Source organism: Ambystoma mexicanum, chromosome 7p (assembly GCF_040938575.1).
Source record: "Ambystoma mexicanum isolate Mex_15411 chromosome 7p, UKY_AmexF1_1, whole genome shotgun sequence".
Taxonomy (NCBI): domain Eukaryota; kingdom Metazoa; phylum Chordata; class Amphibia; order Caudata; family Ambystomatidae; genus Ambystoma; species Ambystoma mexicanum.
This window is the reverse complement of record NC_090939.1, coordinates 814334928-814350247: the sequence shown is the minus strand read 5'-3', so window position 1 is coordinate 814350247 and position 15320 is coordinate 814334928. Positions and strand designations below refer to the sequence as shown.

Here is a 15320-nt window from a genome sequence, read left to right as displayed (position 1 = left end):
TTAACGTCATTGAAACGCTTGAACACATATTAACTAAATGTGAAAGCCTAAAAATGCTGAGATATCAATATGCTAAATCCTATAGCAATGAAATAGACTTTTTGGATGATTCATGTATGTGGAATATGTTTATGGAAGGAAATTACCAAAATGTTATGTATTTTATGGTTAAATTCTATATGAAATGTCAAGAAATTTAAGAAAACTTATCAAAAGATATTTTTTACTAAGAGTTGCAATTTAATTCTATCCCCTATGCTTTTACTTGCCTTTTTTCTCCCCTAGGTTTCAATTGATCAATTTTATGATTTGTGTATTGATGAAATGTTAAAGTTTTTATTTCATGTGTCTTGACAATCTTCTGTCATGTATACATACAAAGCCATGTTGGCTATGCCTATATCAAATACATAAATAAATAATAAAATAAATAAATAAAAGGGAGGCCTGTGGATGTGGAAAATGGTTCCAAGCAGTTCCATGTAAAGAATGAAGATCACAGGGTATAGGGTGGAGCCGTACGGGACTCCATGAGAGATGGATAGTGTTGATGATCTGAAGGAATCCATTTGTACAAACGTGGGTGGATTTGCAAGGTACAATTTGAACCAGCTGAGGACAATCTCACTGATCCCATGCAGTGATGTAGATTGTTGGTGATTGGTGGTCTGCTGTGTCAAAAACTGCTGAGAGGTCAGGGAAAACAAGGAGGCAAGGATGACCATTGTCAATGATTTTAAGGGCATTGTTGATCACCTTGATGATAGCTGTTTGTGCTGCATCTTGGTCTGAAAACACACGGAAGGGAGGTATCCCCTACTCCAACAGGAACTGGAGAAAATATATCTTTAATAACAAGAGATGTTCCTGTTGGAAGAAGTTTCAAAAAGGTGCTTTGTATTTATCATTCACCGCACACCCAAATGTAGAAATGTAATGGCAATAAATACCCTAATATATTTAATTATGGGGCTATTTATTATAAAAAATTATTAATTTTCAAAAGTTTCATTTTTGCACCAAATCTAATTCATATACAAATTGACACAAAGTAGAAAGGACCTGTTTTAAAAAAGCTAATTTATGCAAAGCATGTCAAAGAATTACTAATTGAAACTACAGCATTTAACAGAACAACATCAATGAAATTGCAGTAATGTTGATGAAAAACTAACAAAATGTTACAGTAAATCAATTCAGTATATGGTACAACTAAGTACAAGCATTCAAAGTACCATCTTGGTACAGAAAATCACAGTACAGAGCTGATGTTACACATGATTTGATTCCATATAATTCCCAATAGGTTTCTGAAAGGGTCGGCTTAACACTGCATTTCAGCAAAGAAAAAATATATTTCCTTCCTCAGGACCATACATTTCATTGGACTTGTATCAATAAAATAATGTGTAAGTGTAGTTGAAAAAATTGGATAGGAAAGAAAAGCTTGAAGAAATGGGCTCACCACAAGTTCCAGAAGGGCAGCCAAGCAGAGCAATTTTAGTAGTAGGCTGCTGAGATCTGTCTTGTTCCTTTTAGGTTATAGTTAAGCCATGAATTCAAAATCTAGTTATTAATGTATGCTTAAAAAAAGCTATTTCCAATTAAACAAGGATTTTTTATAGCAAATATGGGCACATCTATGGGTGCGGCTTTCACTCCCAGCCTTACAGTGATATATGTGGCTGTCTTTGAGGATCAATACATCTACGCAACCACAAACCCATTTTGCATAACATCACAATGTGGAAACGACACATTGAGGACATTATTTTCATATGACATGGCAATAGTAGTTTGTTACTTCAATTTCATAGATGGTTGAACAATTACAACCCCAACATTAAATTTGCGATTGACTATAATAAATCAAGTATCACTTTTTTGGATCTCTGTATTAAGAATGACAATGTTTTCCTGGGGTGTGGCTAACCGCCATGTAAGAAGGTCGCCTTTCAGTGAGCTCCGTAAAGATGTGCCCATAATAGTGCTGAAATACCATGTTTTTGTGCAGCCCAAGCGACGGAGAGCCAGCACAACTGCAGAAAAGCAACCCGGGCAGCAGTGCTCAAAGTTTCACGCTGCTTAGACCCTTCTCTGCCGCACAGCACTGAGCCGAGACGGAGCGAAGGGAGAAAATGGCACCCGCCGCTTGATCAACCGACGAGACGGTGAGTGCGGAGCCTCGACCCATCGGGCCGTGTCCAGGAACACCCCGAGGGTCCCAAGTGTACAGGCAAGACCCGGAAGATGACCCGGGAGCTAAGTGAGGTGACGGCACCTGGGACCAAGCTGCTGCGGGGTCTGTGCCAGGAGGCGCCGGACTGCCACGAGACCCGAAGCCCCAGATCCCCAAACTCCTTCTTGGCTGGCGGCGGTGGTGCTGCAGCCCGATCCTTGCCCACACCACCTGCAGCAACATGGCGGAGCGGAGAAGAAGCGCCTTGAAGCTGACTGCCCCCAGCATGAACCGAAGGCGCACAGGGACAGGGAGAGACCAGAGAGGCGAGCAGGAACATGGGACCAGCCAAACACCAGAGGCATAACAGGTGCACCAGGTGAGGAGCCAGTGGGAGGGGGGGACCCATCAGGGCCTGCCATGTCCATGGCATCAAGGAGGCGAGCACCCCCCCTCTGCAGGCCCAATTAAGAGACGCAGATGCTGGGGCCTCGAATTGGGCAAGGCTTAGATCTGAGCATACTGGATGCAGACAGTGTGCTGGGAGCCGTCGCCGAAGGGGCAGGCCTGGGGCATCAAAACCATCAGAACTAGCACCCCCTCTGGCTAGCTTGGGGCCAAACAACAATTGGCAGCATAGCAGGACCCCCCGGTACCCCACACACTACTGAGACCATCAAGACTCTGGCAATCAACAAGACATGGCAGTGCGGGTCCCCCATAGGCCGAATTGTGAATATAAGAGTCATTGAAAACACTTGAATAAGCCCTGGCACCTGCCCCACTCACTTCCAGGGGAAGGCACGAGTACTGCACAGCCCCCAGGGACCACGAATACCACTGATAAAGACCCACACAGAGCACACAGTGGCAGCCCAGCCCCCAGGCGGTGTACCACCTCCATTAACGGCGTGGCCCACCAAGGGAATTGGCAGGCCCTTTGCCCCACAGTGTAATGTCTGCAAAAGGAGCAAGAGCCAAACAGAAACAGACCACTATGGAGACTTATACAGCCGGAGGATCAGTGAGGCCAGACGCCAGCACCACTGGTACCACAACAGCATGGTCCGAGTCCCCAGAAACTCTGGCAGAACCAGTAAACTCACAGCTACTGGAAGCCATTAAAACACTCCAGACGACAATGGAAAACAAAATAGATGCAGTGGCAATCGATTTGAATCTACTACGACAAGACGTCCGCTCCATAGCGGGCAGAACAGAGGCGCTTGAAACCCAGGTTCGAGAGAACACCGAGACCAAAACTCAGCTCCTAAAGGACATCGACGAACTGACACAAAAGGTGAAAAACCTAGAAGACAGAGTTGACGAGGCTGAAGGGCGGGCCCCCGGGATAACATCAGAATTTTAGGCCTGACAGAGGGCATTGAAGGAAACAACCCCACAAAATATATAGAAAACCTCCTATTGCAAGAAATTGGGGCTGGGAACTAACACAAGGCTTCACCATTAAGAGAGCGCACTGATCCCTCACGAAACGGCCGCCCCCGGGGACCCCACCCAGACCAATAATTGCAACGGTGCTCGACTATAGAGATAGGGAGACAATCTTAGCCTTCTCAAGATCAGGCGGCTGCATACAAAGAGACGCAGCGAAGATAGCCATATATCCTGACTACACTTTCCAGGTCCAAATGAGAAGAGCCCAATTCATTTACACCAAAGCAAGACTGAAAAAAGCAGGCCTGCTCTATATGCTCCTATACCCAGCTAGATTGAAAGTACTGCACAACAACAAAGCTCACCTGTTTGATACGCCGGCAGAAGCCGGAGAGTGGTTGGACAGAGAGCAGTTCCCCGACCTCGAAATGTGAGAACGCAAACCACGGCAAACCGCAACCTAGGAGATCACTTTATAGCCGGAAATTGGCATGCACACTTGTAATAAGCTGGACCCTAATCCTGATGCAGCAAGACAGATCTTAATAGGAGCTACACTGCTCACAACAGGACAGCAGTCGAAGCAACCACTTCTGCCCCCAGAAGTAGTTTGGGAACATTTAACCCGCCCGTAGGGCACCAAAAGACCACCAAGAGGTCAAATGGAGCGGAAACGGGATAGTCAGAATGGGGGGAACCCCGCTGGACAGGTTTTGTTATGGGGAAGTTAAAAGTTTTGGGAGGGAGGGAACCCGGGAGTTGGCATTTTAGTTGGGGAATTACACACAGAAAAACCAAGACCACCCAGAGCACCGAAAGCAGCCGGAGCCGAAAGCGGATTCGCCATGGGCACCACCCTCGAACTTTTGACCACACAAAACCCATGGCTGACAAAATCAGAATCATGACCTGGAATGTCAGAGGAATTAACAGCTATGTCAAGCAACGCCAAATGCACACATTCATTAAACGGAACAAGGTTGGAATTGCCCTCCTTCAGGAGACCCCCCTAGACGCACAAAAGCTAGCCGCATTAGCCAAAACTTGGAGAGGGACATTGATAGGGTCTACGTACTCCACGTACACAAGTGGAGTCCTGATCTGGATAGCCCCATCTATTCCCATTAAACTGATGCACTCGAAAACCGACGACGAAGGCAGAATGGCCTTGATACATGGCACCATAGAAGGAAAGGAAGTCTGCCTAATTAACTCATATGCCCCCAATCACGATGCCACAGTCTTCTTCCACTCACTAGACAATCACATTGGCCCGTACAGAACCAGCACCCTGATATGGGGGGAGACCATAATTGCACCCTAGAGCCCAGCACAGACAGATCTGATACCAAACACACCCGCCCTTCCCCACCTGCCAAAATATTGAAGGCAGTAACACAACAATTTGCGCTAAGAGACTTATGGAGGGAACATCATCCCGATAAACGAGAGTATTCCTACTATTCAGCCCCACACGCCGTACACACCAGAATAGACTATATACATGTGAGCGAGGAACAGCTGGCCTTTTCGGCGACACACAATATCTAGCCATAGTACTGTCAGACCACTCCCCATTAATAACCACTTGGACGGTGCTCACACCCAGTCTCCCCGCGCCCACGTGGAGGCCCAGAAGTGAAGCCCTGCTGGATGAGGCCTTCTGCGAACAGATTAGGAAGAGCACACTAGACTACTGGCAAATAAATGAAAATCGCGTGCAACGCATTGCTACAGCCTGGGAGGCGTACAAGGTGGTAATGAGGGGGGGGGGGGAATTATCGCAGTTATAGGTGGAGCCCAGAAGTCCATAGTATCCTTACTGACACGCACTGAGGAAGAGCTGAAGGCATTAGAAGCCGAGGCCTCCCCGGACCCAGTCCACATACAAAAAGTAGTAGATCTTAAACAAGCCTGCCTAGTGCACTGGGAAAAGCTAGGTAAACTCAGCTACATAAAACACATCGAACAAAGTCACGCCCTGGGGGAAAGACCGGGGAAGCTACTAGCCTGCCTCTACAGATGCGAAGTCCCCAGGAAGCCCATTTGCCAAGTCTGCAGGCCTGACGGCATAGTAGTAGACACGCAGGCTGAGATAAACTTGGCGTTCACTGGGTACGACCAAGCCCTTTTACCGACCTCCCGTCGCCCACAGACACTGAAATAGAGGACGTCTTGGGCATCATCAGGCTACCCAAATTGGATGCGCATATGGGCGAGGCCCTGGACAAACCCATCACCCCAGCAGAGGTTACGGCCACCATTAGATCCCTGTTTCCTGGGAAAGTCCCAGGAACAGATGGGCTCCCAGGGGAATTTAATAAAACATACGAGGAAACTCTGGCACCTCTCCTAGCCCAAGTGTTTAATGAAGCATACGAAATAGGCCTACTCCCAGACACCATGAGAGAAGCCATAATTATCCCACTATTGAAGCCGGGTAAAGATGGAGTTGAGTGCGATTCATACAGGCCCCTATCTATGCTAAACGCCGATAACAAGATTCTGACAGCTCTGCTAGCGAGGAGGCTGAGGAAAGCGATCCCGCTACTAATCCACCATGACCAGACTGGTTATGTGCCTGGGCAAACTATTACGGAGAACCTATGCAAACTACACCACGTCATAAACCGCACCAATGGCAGACCTAGGAAATTGACAGTGGCATCCTTAGACACCACCAAGGCATGGTGGAATTGGCTGCACGCCACCATGACTAAGATGGGAATAGGTCCGGCCTTCTTAAAGTGGACCAAACTCATATACACTGAACCCACAGCTAGAGTACGAACGAGCAATACCTATTCTGAAAAATGGCATCTCTACAGGGGCACGCGACGGGGATGTCCGCTCTCCCCCATGTTATACATCATCGCAATAGAACCCGTAGCAGCATACCTACGACAGGAGTATGGGGGACGGAGGCATAGTGATAGACGGCGTGACCCATCTGGTCTCTATGTAAACAGATGACACACTCCTCTACCTAAACAACCCAGAACAGATACTACCATACATACTGGAGACTTTAGACGCGTTCCATAGATACATGTGGATTCAAATTAATCACGATAAATCATGCCTCTTCCGTCTTGCAGCACTAAGCAATGCCGGAGAAGAAAGCCTTCCAACCATGGCCTTTAGATGGGAAACCACCTCCTTCAAATACCTAGGGATAACCATTCACCGAGACCCTAAAACTGAACACACCCTGAACACGGTGAGAGCCAAAGATAAAAAAAAATCCATGGACTTCTGGGGCAGACTCCCACTCTCAGTGGCAGGTAGAGCAGGGCTCCCCAAGATGGTTGCATTGCCCCGACTCCTACATTTTTTCACCATTGTCCTTTTCAACATCCCACAGCAGTTCTTCAAAGACCTAAACAAACTTTGCAGAAGATTCCTGTGGCAGGGAGGGAGGCATAGAGTTGCACTAGAGGTGCTACAGAGACCCTATGACAAGGGAGGCCTGAAAATCCCCAACTTTGATCTATACTATCTGGCAGGCCAACTGAAACACGTAATACAATGGATGGCAGGCGAAACCACAACGGACACTCAACCCCAGATAGTGCGAATCCGCACAACCCATACCTAATGAAGCCGGGGATCCAGGATCTGGAAACGAGCTTGCAAAGCCACAAAGACAAATGACCCATCTTCCCCCCAGATCCCCCCAGATCCTGATAGCAGCAATCATGACGAACAGGCCGGGGGGCCTGAAGGAGATAAGAAACTTATGGGAACCCTATGGAGTCACCACCCTGGGAGACCTAGTGGACGACCAAGGCATCTTAACTTTTGCGGAGCTAAATGAGACCTCAGGGTTGCCAATAGGGCAGTTCCTACTCCACAGAGCGGTAACAAGAAGGCTTACAAACAGATGGCCTGAAATAGAGAACCCCGAAACCGGCATGAAAGCATAGAAAACATGCTATACGCTGCTGAGGGTGGACACGAAACCTTGAGGCTCTATGAGACACTGCTAGACAGCACAACCAAACAAGACCTCAAGTGCAAAGAGAAATGGGAACAGGAGCTAGGTCTTCAATTTGAGGATAAGGAATGGGAATCTATAACACACTATCATAAAAAAGTATCCAGAAACGCCCCACTGCAACATATGCAGTTCTATATCATCAACAGAGCATACCTCACACCAGAAGTCATCTCCAAATTTAAAGGGGTGAGAACCATAGAGTGCCCTAAATGCAACGAACCCCGCATGGGAATGACCCACATGGTCTGGGGATGCCGGACCATACCAGCCTTCTGGTCCCAAATCGCAGCTAAGGTAGCCGAAGCGGACATTACCTTGGACGTACAGTCACCGAAGGCGAGCATCCTGGGCAGATACAACAAAACAAAAAGAACAAACCTGTGAATAGGCTCATGGACCTAATGTACATCTTAGCGAAGAGACGCATAGCCATGGGGTGGAAAAGCTCCAAAACCACTAGCGTAACATTGTGGTGGGAGGATCTCCGAAAGTGGACGGCGCCAGAAACTGGAGCATGGGAAAATGCCCAAAGAGATCAGAAACTGGACACTAGCCAGGACCTACAACAACGGGTGGCGCTCATGGTGTCATTGTTCTATCCAAGAGAGGAAGCAACTTCCACCGACTACACAGGCAGCCCATGATGGGCACCCGGTATACGCTGAACTGAAGATGGACAACTGTAGTCTTGGGAAAGTTGGGCAGGAGGGGAGGGAGGGGGACATTTAAGATTTCTCAATGGGTGCATTAATGATAATAATTGTTGTATTGTTAAAAAACCCAATAAAATATATTTTTTAAAAAGACAATGTTTTCCTGCAAACATTGTATCATAAACCCAGCATATGAGCACCCTACTACATTATAAGAGCTTCCATCCCTGCAGTGTTAAAGATAATCTGCCTTTTCACCAATATCTCAGACCAAGCCAAAATTGTACAGCAATCTATGACTTCAACCATAATGAAGAGATCTTGGATGAACGTTTAAAAATTAGAGGTAAAGTCTAAGAAAAGGGCTAGATACAACCCTTCTCTCACCTCACAACAAATCGACAAAAAAATCCAGAATGACATATGTAATTACCCACTGCTCACACACTTTTGATCTTAAAATGATTAGAAAGTATTAGATCGATAGTGAATGTTAGGTTACCCTATGTTTGCACTCAAACAATCTAGGAATTTGAGAGACCAGTTGGGCCATTCCTAATTTGCCAAAAAAACAACAAAAAACACATTGTGGGACCTGCGCCGCATAGTTATCCACTTCCCTTGTGGACTCTGTTCAGTTTGCAAATTCTCACAAAAAGCAACCTCCTTCACTTTTGGAGTGAAGACATGGTATTTAAGGTAAATTACCAATAGCAAAACTCAAAAAGTAATCGATTGCATTGAATGTCCATGTAAATTGAGATATAGTGAACAAACAATGCAGGCAGTACAAATCCACATTTCAGAACATAGGTCTAGGATTAGGTGCAAAACAAAAATATTAGTGCCACACTATTCTCTCATTCCTTGCTACATAAAAACTCCCTGGACAACCTAAAATGGTGGATCATTGACACCATCGTGTCCTATTACAATCTGCAACAGCTGCTTCTAGCAAATTAATCAAGATGGATACACAGGATGCATATACATCTTCAAGGCCTTAATGGGCAATTTATGATTTGAATATATATATATATATATATATATATATATATATATATATATATTGGCATTGACATATATATATTGGCATTGACATATGTTCCTCTTTTGACTTTATCACTCGCCACATTGATAAGACCTAGGGGTAGTAGTGGGAAATGTTACTATCTTTGAAACTAATGTCTGTGCATTTTCAACCCCCTATATGGTATCCATAGCCCAGGAAATATGTGTAACACTCTTTCCTCTAACACTTGGGGTCTTTTGTTTAACAATTGAGCTGTCCTAGAGAGAGCCACAGAAAATCATGTCATGCTTCTGTCCCAAATATGAACAGTAATAATTGTGTATCAAAAAATACCACTGTGTTTTATCAATTTTCTTGCCCCTACACGTTTCTCTTTTTGGTCCTAGTATACATACAAGCAAATTAGTATGGGCCAGGGAGGCTCGGTGGATAGCTCGGGGGCAACACGCTTGTCCTGGAAGAAAGACAATGCAGAGCAACACAAGTTTGAGACCCACTCAAACTCTTAGAAACTAGTCTCTGGTATTAAGCGTGCTATACAAGAACAATTATAATAATTATAATAACTGTCCACACAAGCCTGTAATACAGCTATGAACAATTATTGAGAACCCTACTCATTGTAAGAGAGTACAGTGTAGCCCACAGTGTAACATGTTACATTTGGTATGCTTTGTGGCATCATCGTGCACCCACTTGATAATGTCATTATATCCCATAGGTAACCAAATACCTTTCCTTGGTTTGCGTATCTTTCTGGCACTGACCGAGCTGCATTCAGCAAACCAGATCTGGAAGTCCCTTCAAAGTTCAGAAGGGCTTAAGGTTACTATCATTCGTAGATCATTGACACACAAGTACATAGGCAATAGCCAACGTAGATAGTAGGATCATCAGGTTGGTCCAACAGTTTTATAGACCATCCTTTTCTTCTTTTGTTCCCCATTTTAGATTATAAATCATGTGAATTTGTGAGATTCCCTACACCATCAGTAGGGTTTTTTCGTACTACTAACAGATATGCCCCTAACATATGTACATTACTGTCCAAGATGTTTTCTCTTTCTTCAATGCTTGATATAAGGCTTTGGTAAATGTTTGGGATATTTCCTTTCATATGTTGCTGCATTAGATGTACCCTTTGGCGTCCATGTCCCATGTTAAAACCAACACATGCCAGGTATGTTAAATATATTGTGAGCGACTACAATATGGAAAAGAGTTGACCCACTCTGGGATTTCACTTCTGATTGAGCATTCATTAATGTCTAGATCTTGAATGCATGGGACAACTATAGACTCAAAAGAACAAGACACCTCAGCAGTCTACTATCAAAATTACTCGACTGCCCTTCTGGAACTAGTGGTGAGCCCATTTCTTCTTTCTGGGAATCGAGCTTTGTTTTCCTATCCAATTGTTTTGACTACACTTTCACACCTTTCGTTTTTTGATACAGGGTCCAATGAAGTATGGCCTGAGGAAGGCGATATATTTTGTCCTCGCTGAAAGGGCAGTATTATGTTAACCCTGTCTGAAACCTATTGGGAGTTATATGGAATCAAACCATGTGTTACAACAGCTCTGTACATGATTAGCTGTACCTAATTGGTACTTTGAATGTTTGTACTAAGTTTTACTACGTACTCAATTGTTTTACTCTAACATTTTATTGATTTTTTGTCAAAATTGCTGCAATTCCATTTATGTTTTTCTGTGAAATGTTGTTGTATCTTCAATTATACTTGTTTTTAATCATACTTTGCAAAGTTTAGCTTTCTACAAACCTTTCTTTTCTACTTTGTGTCACTTTGTAGATGACTTAGATTTGGTGCAAAAATGAATCATATGAGAATTGATCAATTTCTTTTATAACAGATATTCCTATAATGAAATATTAAGGGCATTGATTGCCATTAAATGTCTACATATGTCTGTACGTTGAATAATAAGTGCTGCAAAATGCACTCATTCAGATGCCTTTTATGAATTGCGCTGCCACTATTTTTGGCACAAAGTGTTGAGAATCTGGCCCATAGGATTTACAAGCAGGTCTAAACATATAACATTTCAGCAACAGTCACCTAACTGGCTGAGCTGTCTTTCCTCAGCATTCTGCTTTTTGATCTCCACCTTCCCACTTCTTCTTCCTCTGTGCCTGCCAAATAGCTTTTTCCTGTCCACTCCTCCCTTTTCACCCCGCAATTAATGCTCTCCTGGTCCATTGATGAGGCGGCCTTCCTAATTTGAAGTGACCAGCACTTGCTAATTTTACATGCTAACACTCCACTGAGTCTCAGCACAACAGGAAAGGAGCCAGAAGCCCTATCTCAGCAAGGATTTGAAAGCACACAGTGCTCCATCCTTTATTTTTGTTTTTAATTTCCGGTCGCCTTCATACAAATACAAGCAGAATATCCACGGGCACAAAATGCCACTCCTTCCCCCTTGGTTCAAGGAGTAAGTCAACTGCCATCTCTGCACTCATGTTCTCGGCTTCTATGGGGGAGTTTTTAGTCTAGAGGTTGAGTCTGGAACTGAATTTGGAAAAACATGCATAATAATTCCAACGTCATAGGGCTTTCTCTACATACTTCAAGGTTAGGGTGAGACATAGCATGACATAGTGTGTCAAACAGTCAACATCAAAGTAGATAAATTGGTAAAAACTCAATGTGCTTACCTGTTTAGCCACTGGGTACCAAGAAATCATGGAACGATTAAAATCTAATTTACTTCCTTCAAGTTCATATGTACCAACAATTGTGAACTGCATACTTCCGTTTACCATGTTCCAGGTTAGTATGTCATATCCATTGATGCCATCTCCAACTGGATTAAAATAAAATGGTTTATTGTTCTTTTGAGTGATGTTTATTTTATATAGTTCACCAAGCAGCTGCAAAAGAGAAAAACATATGTTTGATGTTATTAGAACATATTTAGAAGATGTAGGCTATTTATCATAGAAAGAACATTACTTTGAATGGTAATGGGCCAAAATGTCACCCTACAAAATTGCGACGGCCAAAAGCTCTGACTTTTTTTAACACCACCCTTACAACACATGTATGTGCTGGGTATGTGATGTTATAGTCAAATCGGAGGCTGCAGGGGGTCTCACCCTGCATATCTATGTGGTGTAAAGGGGGTTAAATAAATATAATTTTAAAAAGTGAGCATTTTCGGCGTCACAATAATGGAGGTCGCAGTGATCACATAGATCCCTTTGAAACAGAATTGACTTACTGTATAAGCGCCTAAAAATGCACACTAAATAAATAAATAATCCCAACCATTGTAAACAAATGGCCTGAAGTCAATGATAAATCCGTAAATTAGGGGATCATAAAGTATTCAGGAGATATGTGTGTCCAAACCTATATAAAGTACTTGTGCAACATCATGCAAACGGGCGGGCGGTGGAAAGGCACAAACACTTTGACAAAGCAGTAGGCACTATGATCTGGATGTTTGGTATCTCATTAGCATGCACAAGTGACTGCACAGGGAACTTCAGCTATGATTGAAACAAAAACCATGGCCACCCTTAAACATGCCTACAATATGTCTGCAGTCATCATTGTCCAAGGGAATAAACACCCCACATCACTCACACATAATGAAAAAATTACACCTCCAAATGTAAAATGGTAAGAAGACTCTGCACCCTTACTGGACTTAAGATCCCCCTGCTGTCATCTCTAAAAAAGAAAAGGACCTGGTAACTGCAGCCCAAGTTCAGAAGGGTAGAGAGGAGTCCATCCTTCCACACCATTATAACCATCCCCATGAAACTTCTACCAGGCATCAAGTACTTCCAAGCAGTCCAACAAAGTGCTTTGCTTCCAGATGAGTCTTAGCTGGAGTGCCTGTACTTCTTCCCAGCTTTACCGTCCAATGTGCCTGGTTGTTTTTGGTTAGTTCGTTGGCTAGGTAGTAATTGGAAGGGTCTGTGGTTCACATTTGCACTATTTCAACACACACAGCTAAAATGACACTCGGGTGTTGCAGAAGACCTCAAAGTCTGATAACCCCGGAGCCAATGCCATACTCATATCCCTAGAACATGTCGCCCAAAAGGGGGCCAGTGTTTAGTTATATACACAAGGTCAGAAATCTGGTCCATCACTCTCTACTTACCCTGTTCATCTCTTTTCACATTCCCCTTTCCCACGGTCCTTTCTGGAGTAGGCTACTCTTACAGACTAGACATGGCAGTCTTAAAATGTATATTCTGAAATCTCAGTTGTCGGAGAAATTAAAAAACCTTACCGCTAATTAAAACCGTCACGCTTTTGTATGGATGCAAGTCCATCGGCCCAAATGTGAGAGGAAGTACAAAGTAAGGAAATCCCTGTGGCCTTTAATATGAGTGATGCAGAATGTCAGCAACCTTATCTCTTTGCATGACATTTAGCATTTAGCCTTTAAGTGACGCTCACAGAGGATTAGACATATTTTTGAGAACATGCAATGAAGAAATACAGAACAGAAACCCAAAGCATGTAGAGAATGGAAGAGGTGATTACTAGTAAAGAAAGGTTATATTTGTGGACAAAGGAAGAAGCATAGGGCATCCAGTAGAAAGGAAAGCTGCTTATAGAAGCATAATAGAGAATAATATAGTAAATAGTGAGGAGCATACATACATTTGCACTGATAAACTGGCGCATATTAACTGAAGTGTGTGCCGCCATTTTAGAATGATCAACATTGCAAAAAGCATGTTTTTTGATGGTTCGAAAATGAGACCGTAGAGGATCATTTATATTTTTGTTGAATACACTGCATTTCTGCCTGTCTCAGATGCTGTAAGAGCCCTTGAAGGGAGAGGCAAAAAGCCGTGCAGGGATGGGTTAGGAGTGCAGAGCGAAGCTGGTTCCCGACCTAAAGAAGAGAAATGATAACAAATAGCATCTCTTAAAGTTTGCAAAAGTGAAGGTCGCAGCACGGTGGGAACACAGTAATGTGCTGGGATGTGCTTGGGAGAAATGTATCATGTAGGAGACACACTGCCCCCTTGCGTTAAAGAGACCTAAGATTACAGCTGCAAAATCAAGCAAAAAAGGCAATTTAAATGATAATATTGGGGAAAGGAATTCAGGACACTGGAAGCGAGAAAGCAGTGCACCTGATCAATGCAAGAGATAGAATAAAGATGCCAGAATACAGAATGGTATTAGCACTAGGGCAAACTTTGCCCTCATGCATAAATGCATCGAAAATGTATCTTTTTGCACTAGGATAATTTTAGCCCTGGTGCTTATACTTTGTCAAACTGCACTTCTCATAGTGCTATGGTTTTCTAATATGCCCAAGTGCTTTTACAAACAGAGCAAACTTTGCCCTAGTGTTAATGCCAAGCAACTTTGCGCTTCCAAGGATTTTGTTATCTGGCTTCTGGTCATCCTGCCTATTAGGCTCGGTTTATAAGAAATATCCAAGGAAAGTGCCAGTGCCTTCTCTTTGATGTTTTATTTTTAAATTCAGCCTTTCTCAAACTTTGATCTAACTTAACTTTAATGGCAACAAAACATTCTTTTGTCAGATACTTGCAGTCAACTCTCTGGGAAGAAGATTTACTGAAATTCCAAAAATCTTAGTTCAATGTTCTATTGGTAAATTTCCCAGAGATTTATGTTGCCCATTCCAGAATGTGTACAATCTTTCATGTATGAGCAAAACAGTTCTGGGACTTCCTTGCACATTTTCATGTGCACGAAATGAAAAACAACCAATACCTTAATCACTATCACGTTTCTGATGATAGATCCTCAGGAACACCAAAAAAGTTAATATAGTATACAAATAATTATTACCATAGGCAACAAAAGAATGTAATTGCACCACATCACGCAGGTTATTTTGGGTGATCCAAATTATTCAAAAAGCTAAGAACGTTTACTTGTTTATATCCAGAAAAAATGGTTTCCTCATAAGCATGACAGTAACTTAAGACAGGACATGGTCCATGCAATGACCCTGGTTTCATAAACATTACAAACAGATTTAAAGTTACTGCTCAACGGAGGTGGCAATAACATGTAATAACATTA

The 15320-nt window shown here is 43.4% G+C and overlaps 1 protein-coding gene across 2 annotated transcripts in view; it reads right to left on the bottom strand.

Annotated features, from left to right (window-relative positions):
• LOC138526336 (G-protein coupled receptor family C group 6 member A-like) overlaps positions 1-15320 on the bottom strand; it is a 420619-nt gene that overhangs the window by 161202 nt on the left and 244097 nt on the right. For both annotated transcript variants that reach the window (XM_069636952.1, XM_069636951.1), the window contains exon 4: positions 11945-12160. In XM_069636952.1, the coding sequence (XP_069493053.1) occupies positions 11945-12160 (216 nt within the window). The remainder of the gene's footprint in view (positions 1-11944; positions 12161-15320) is intronic.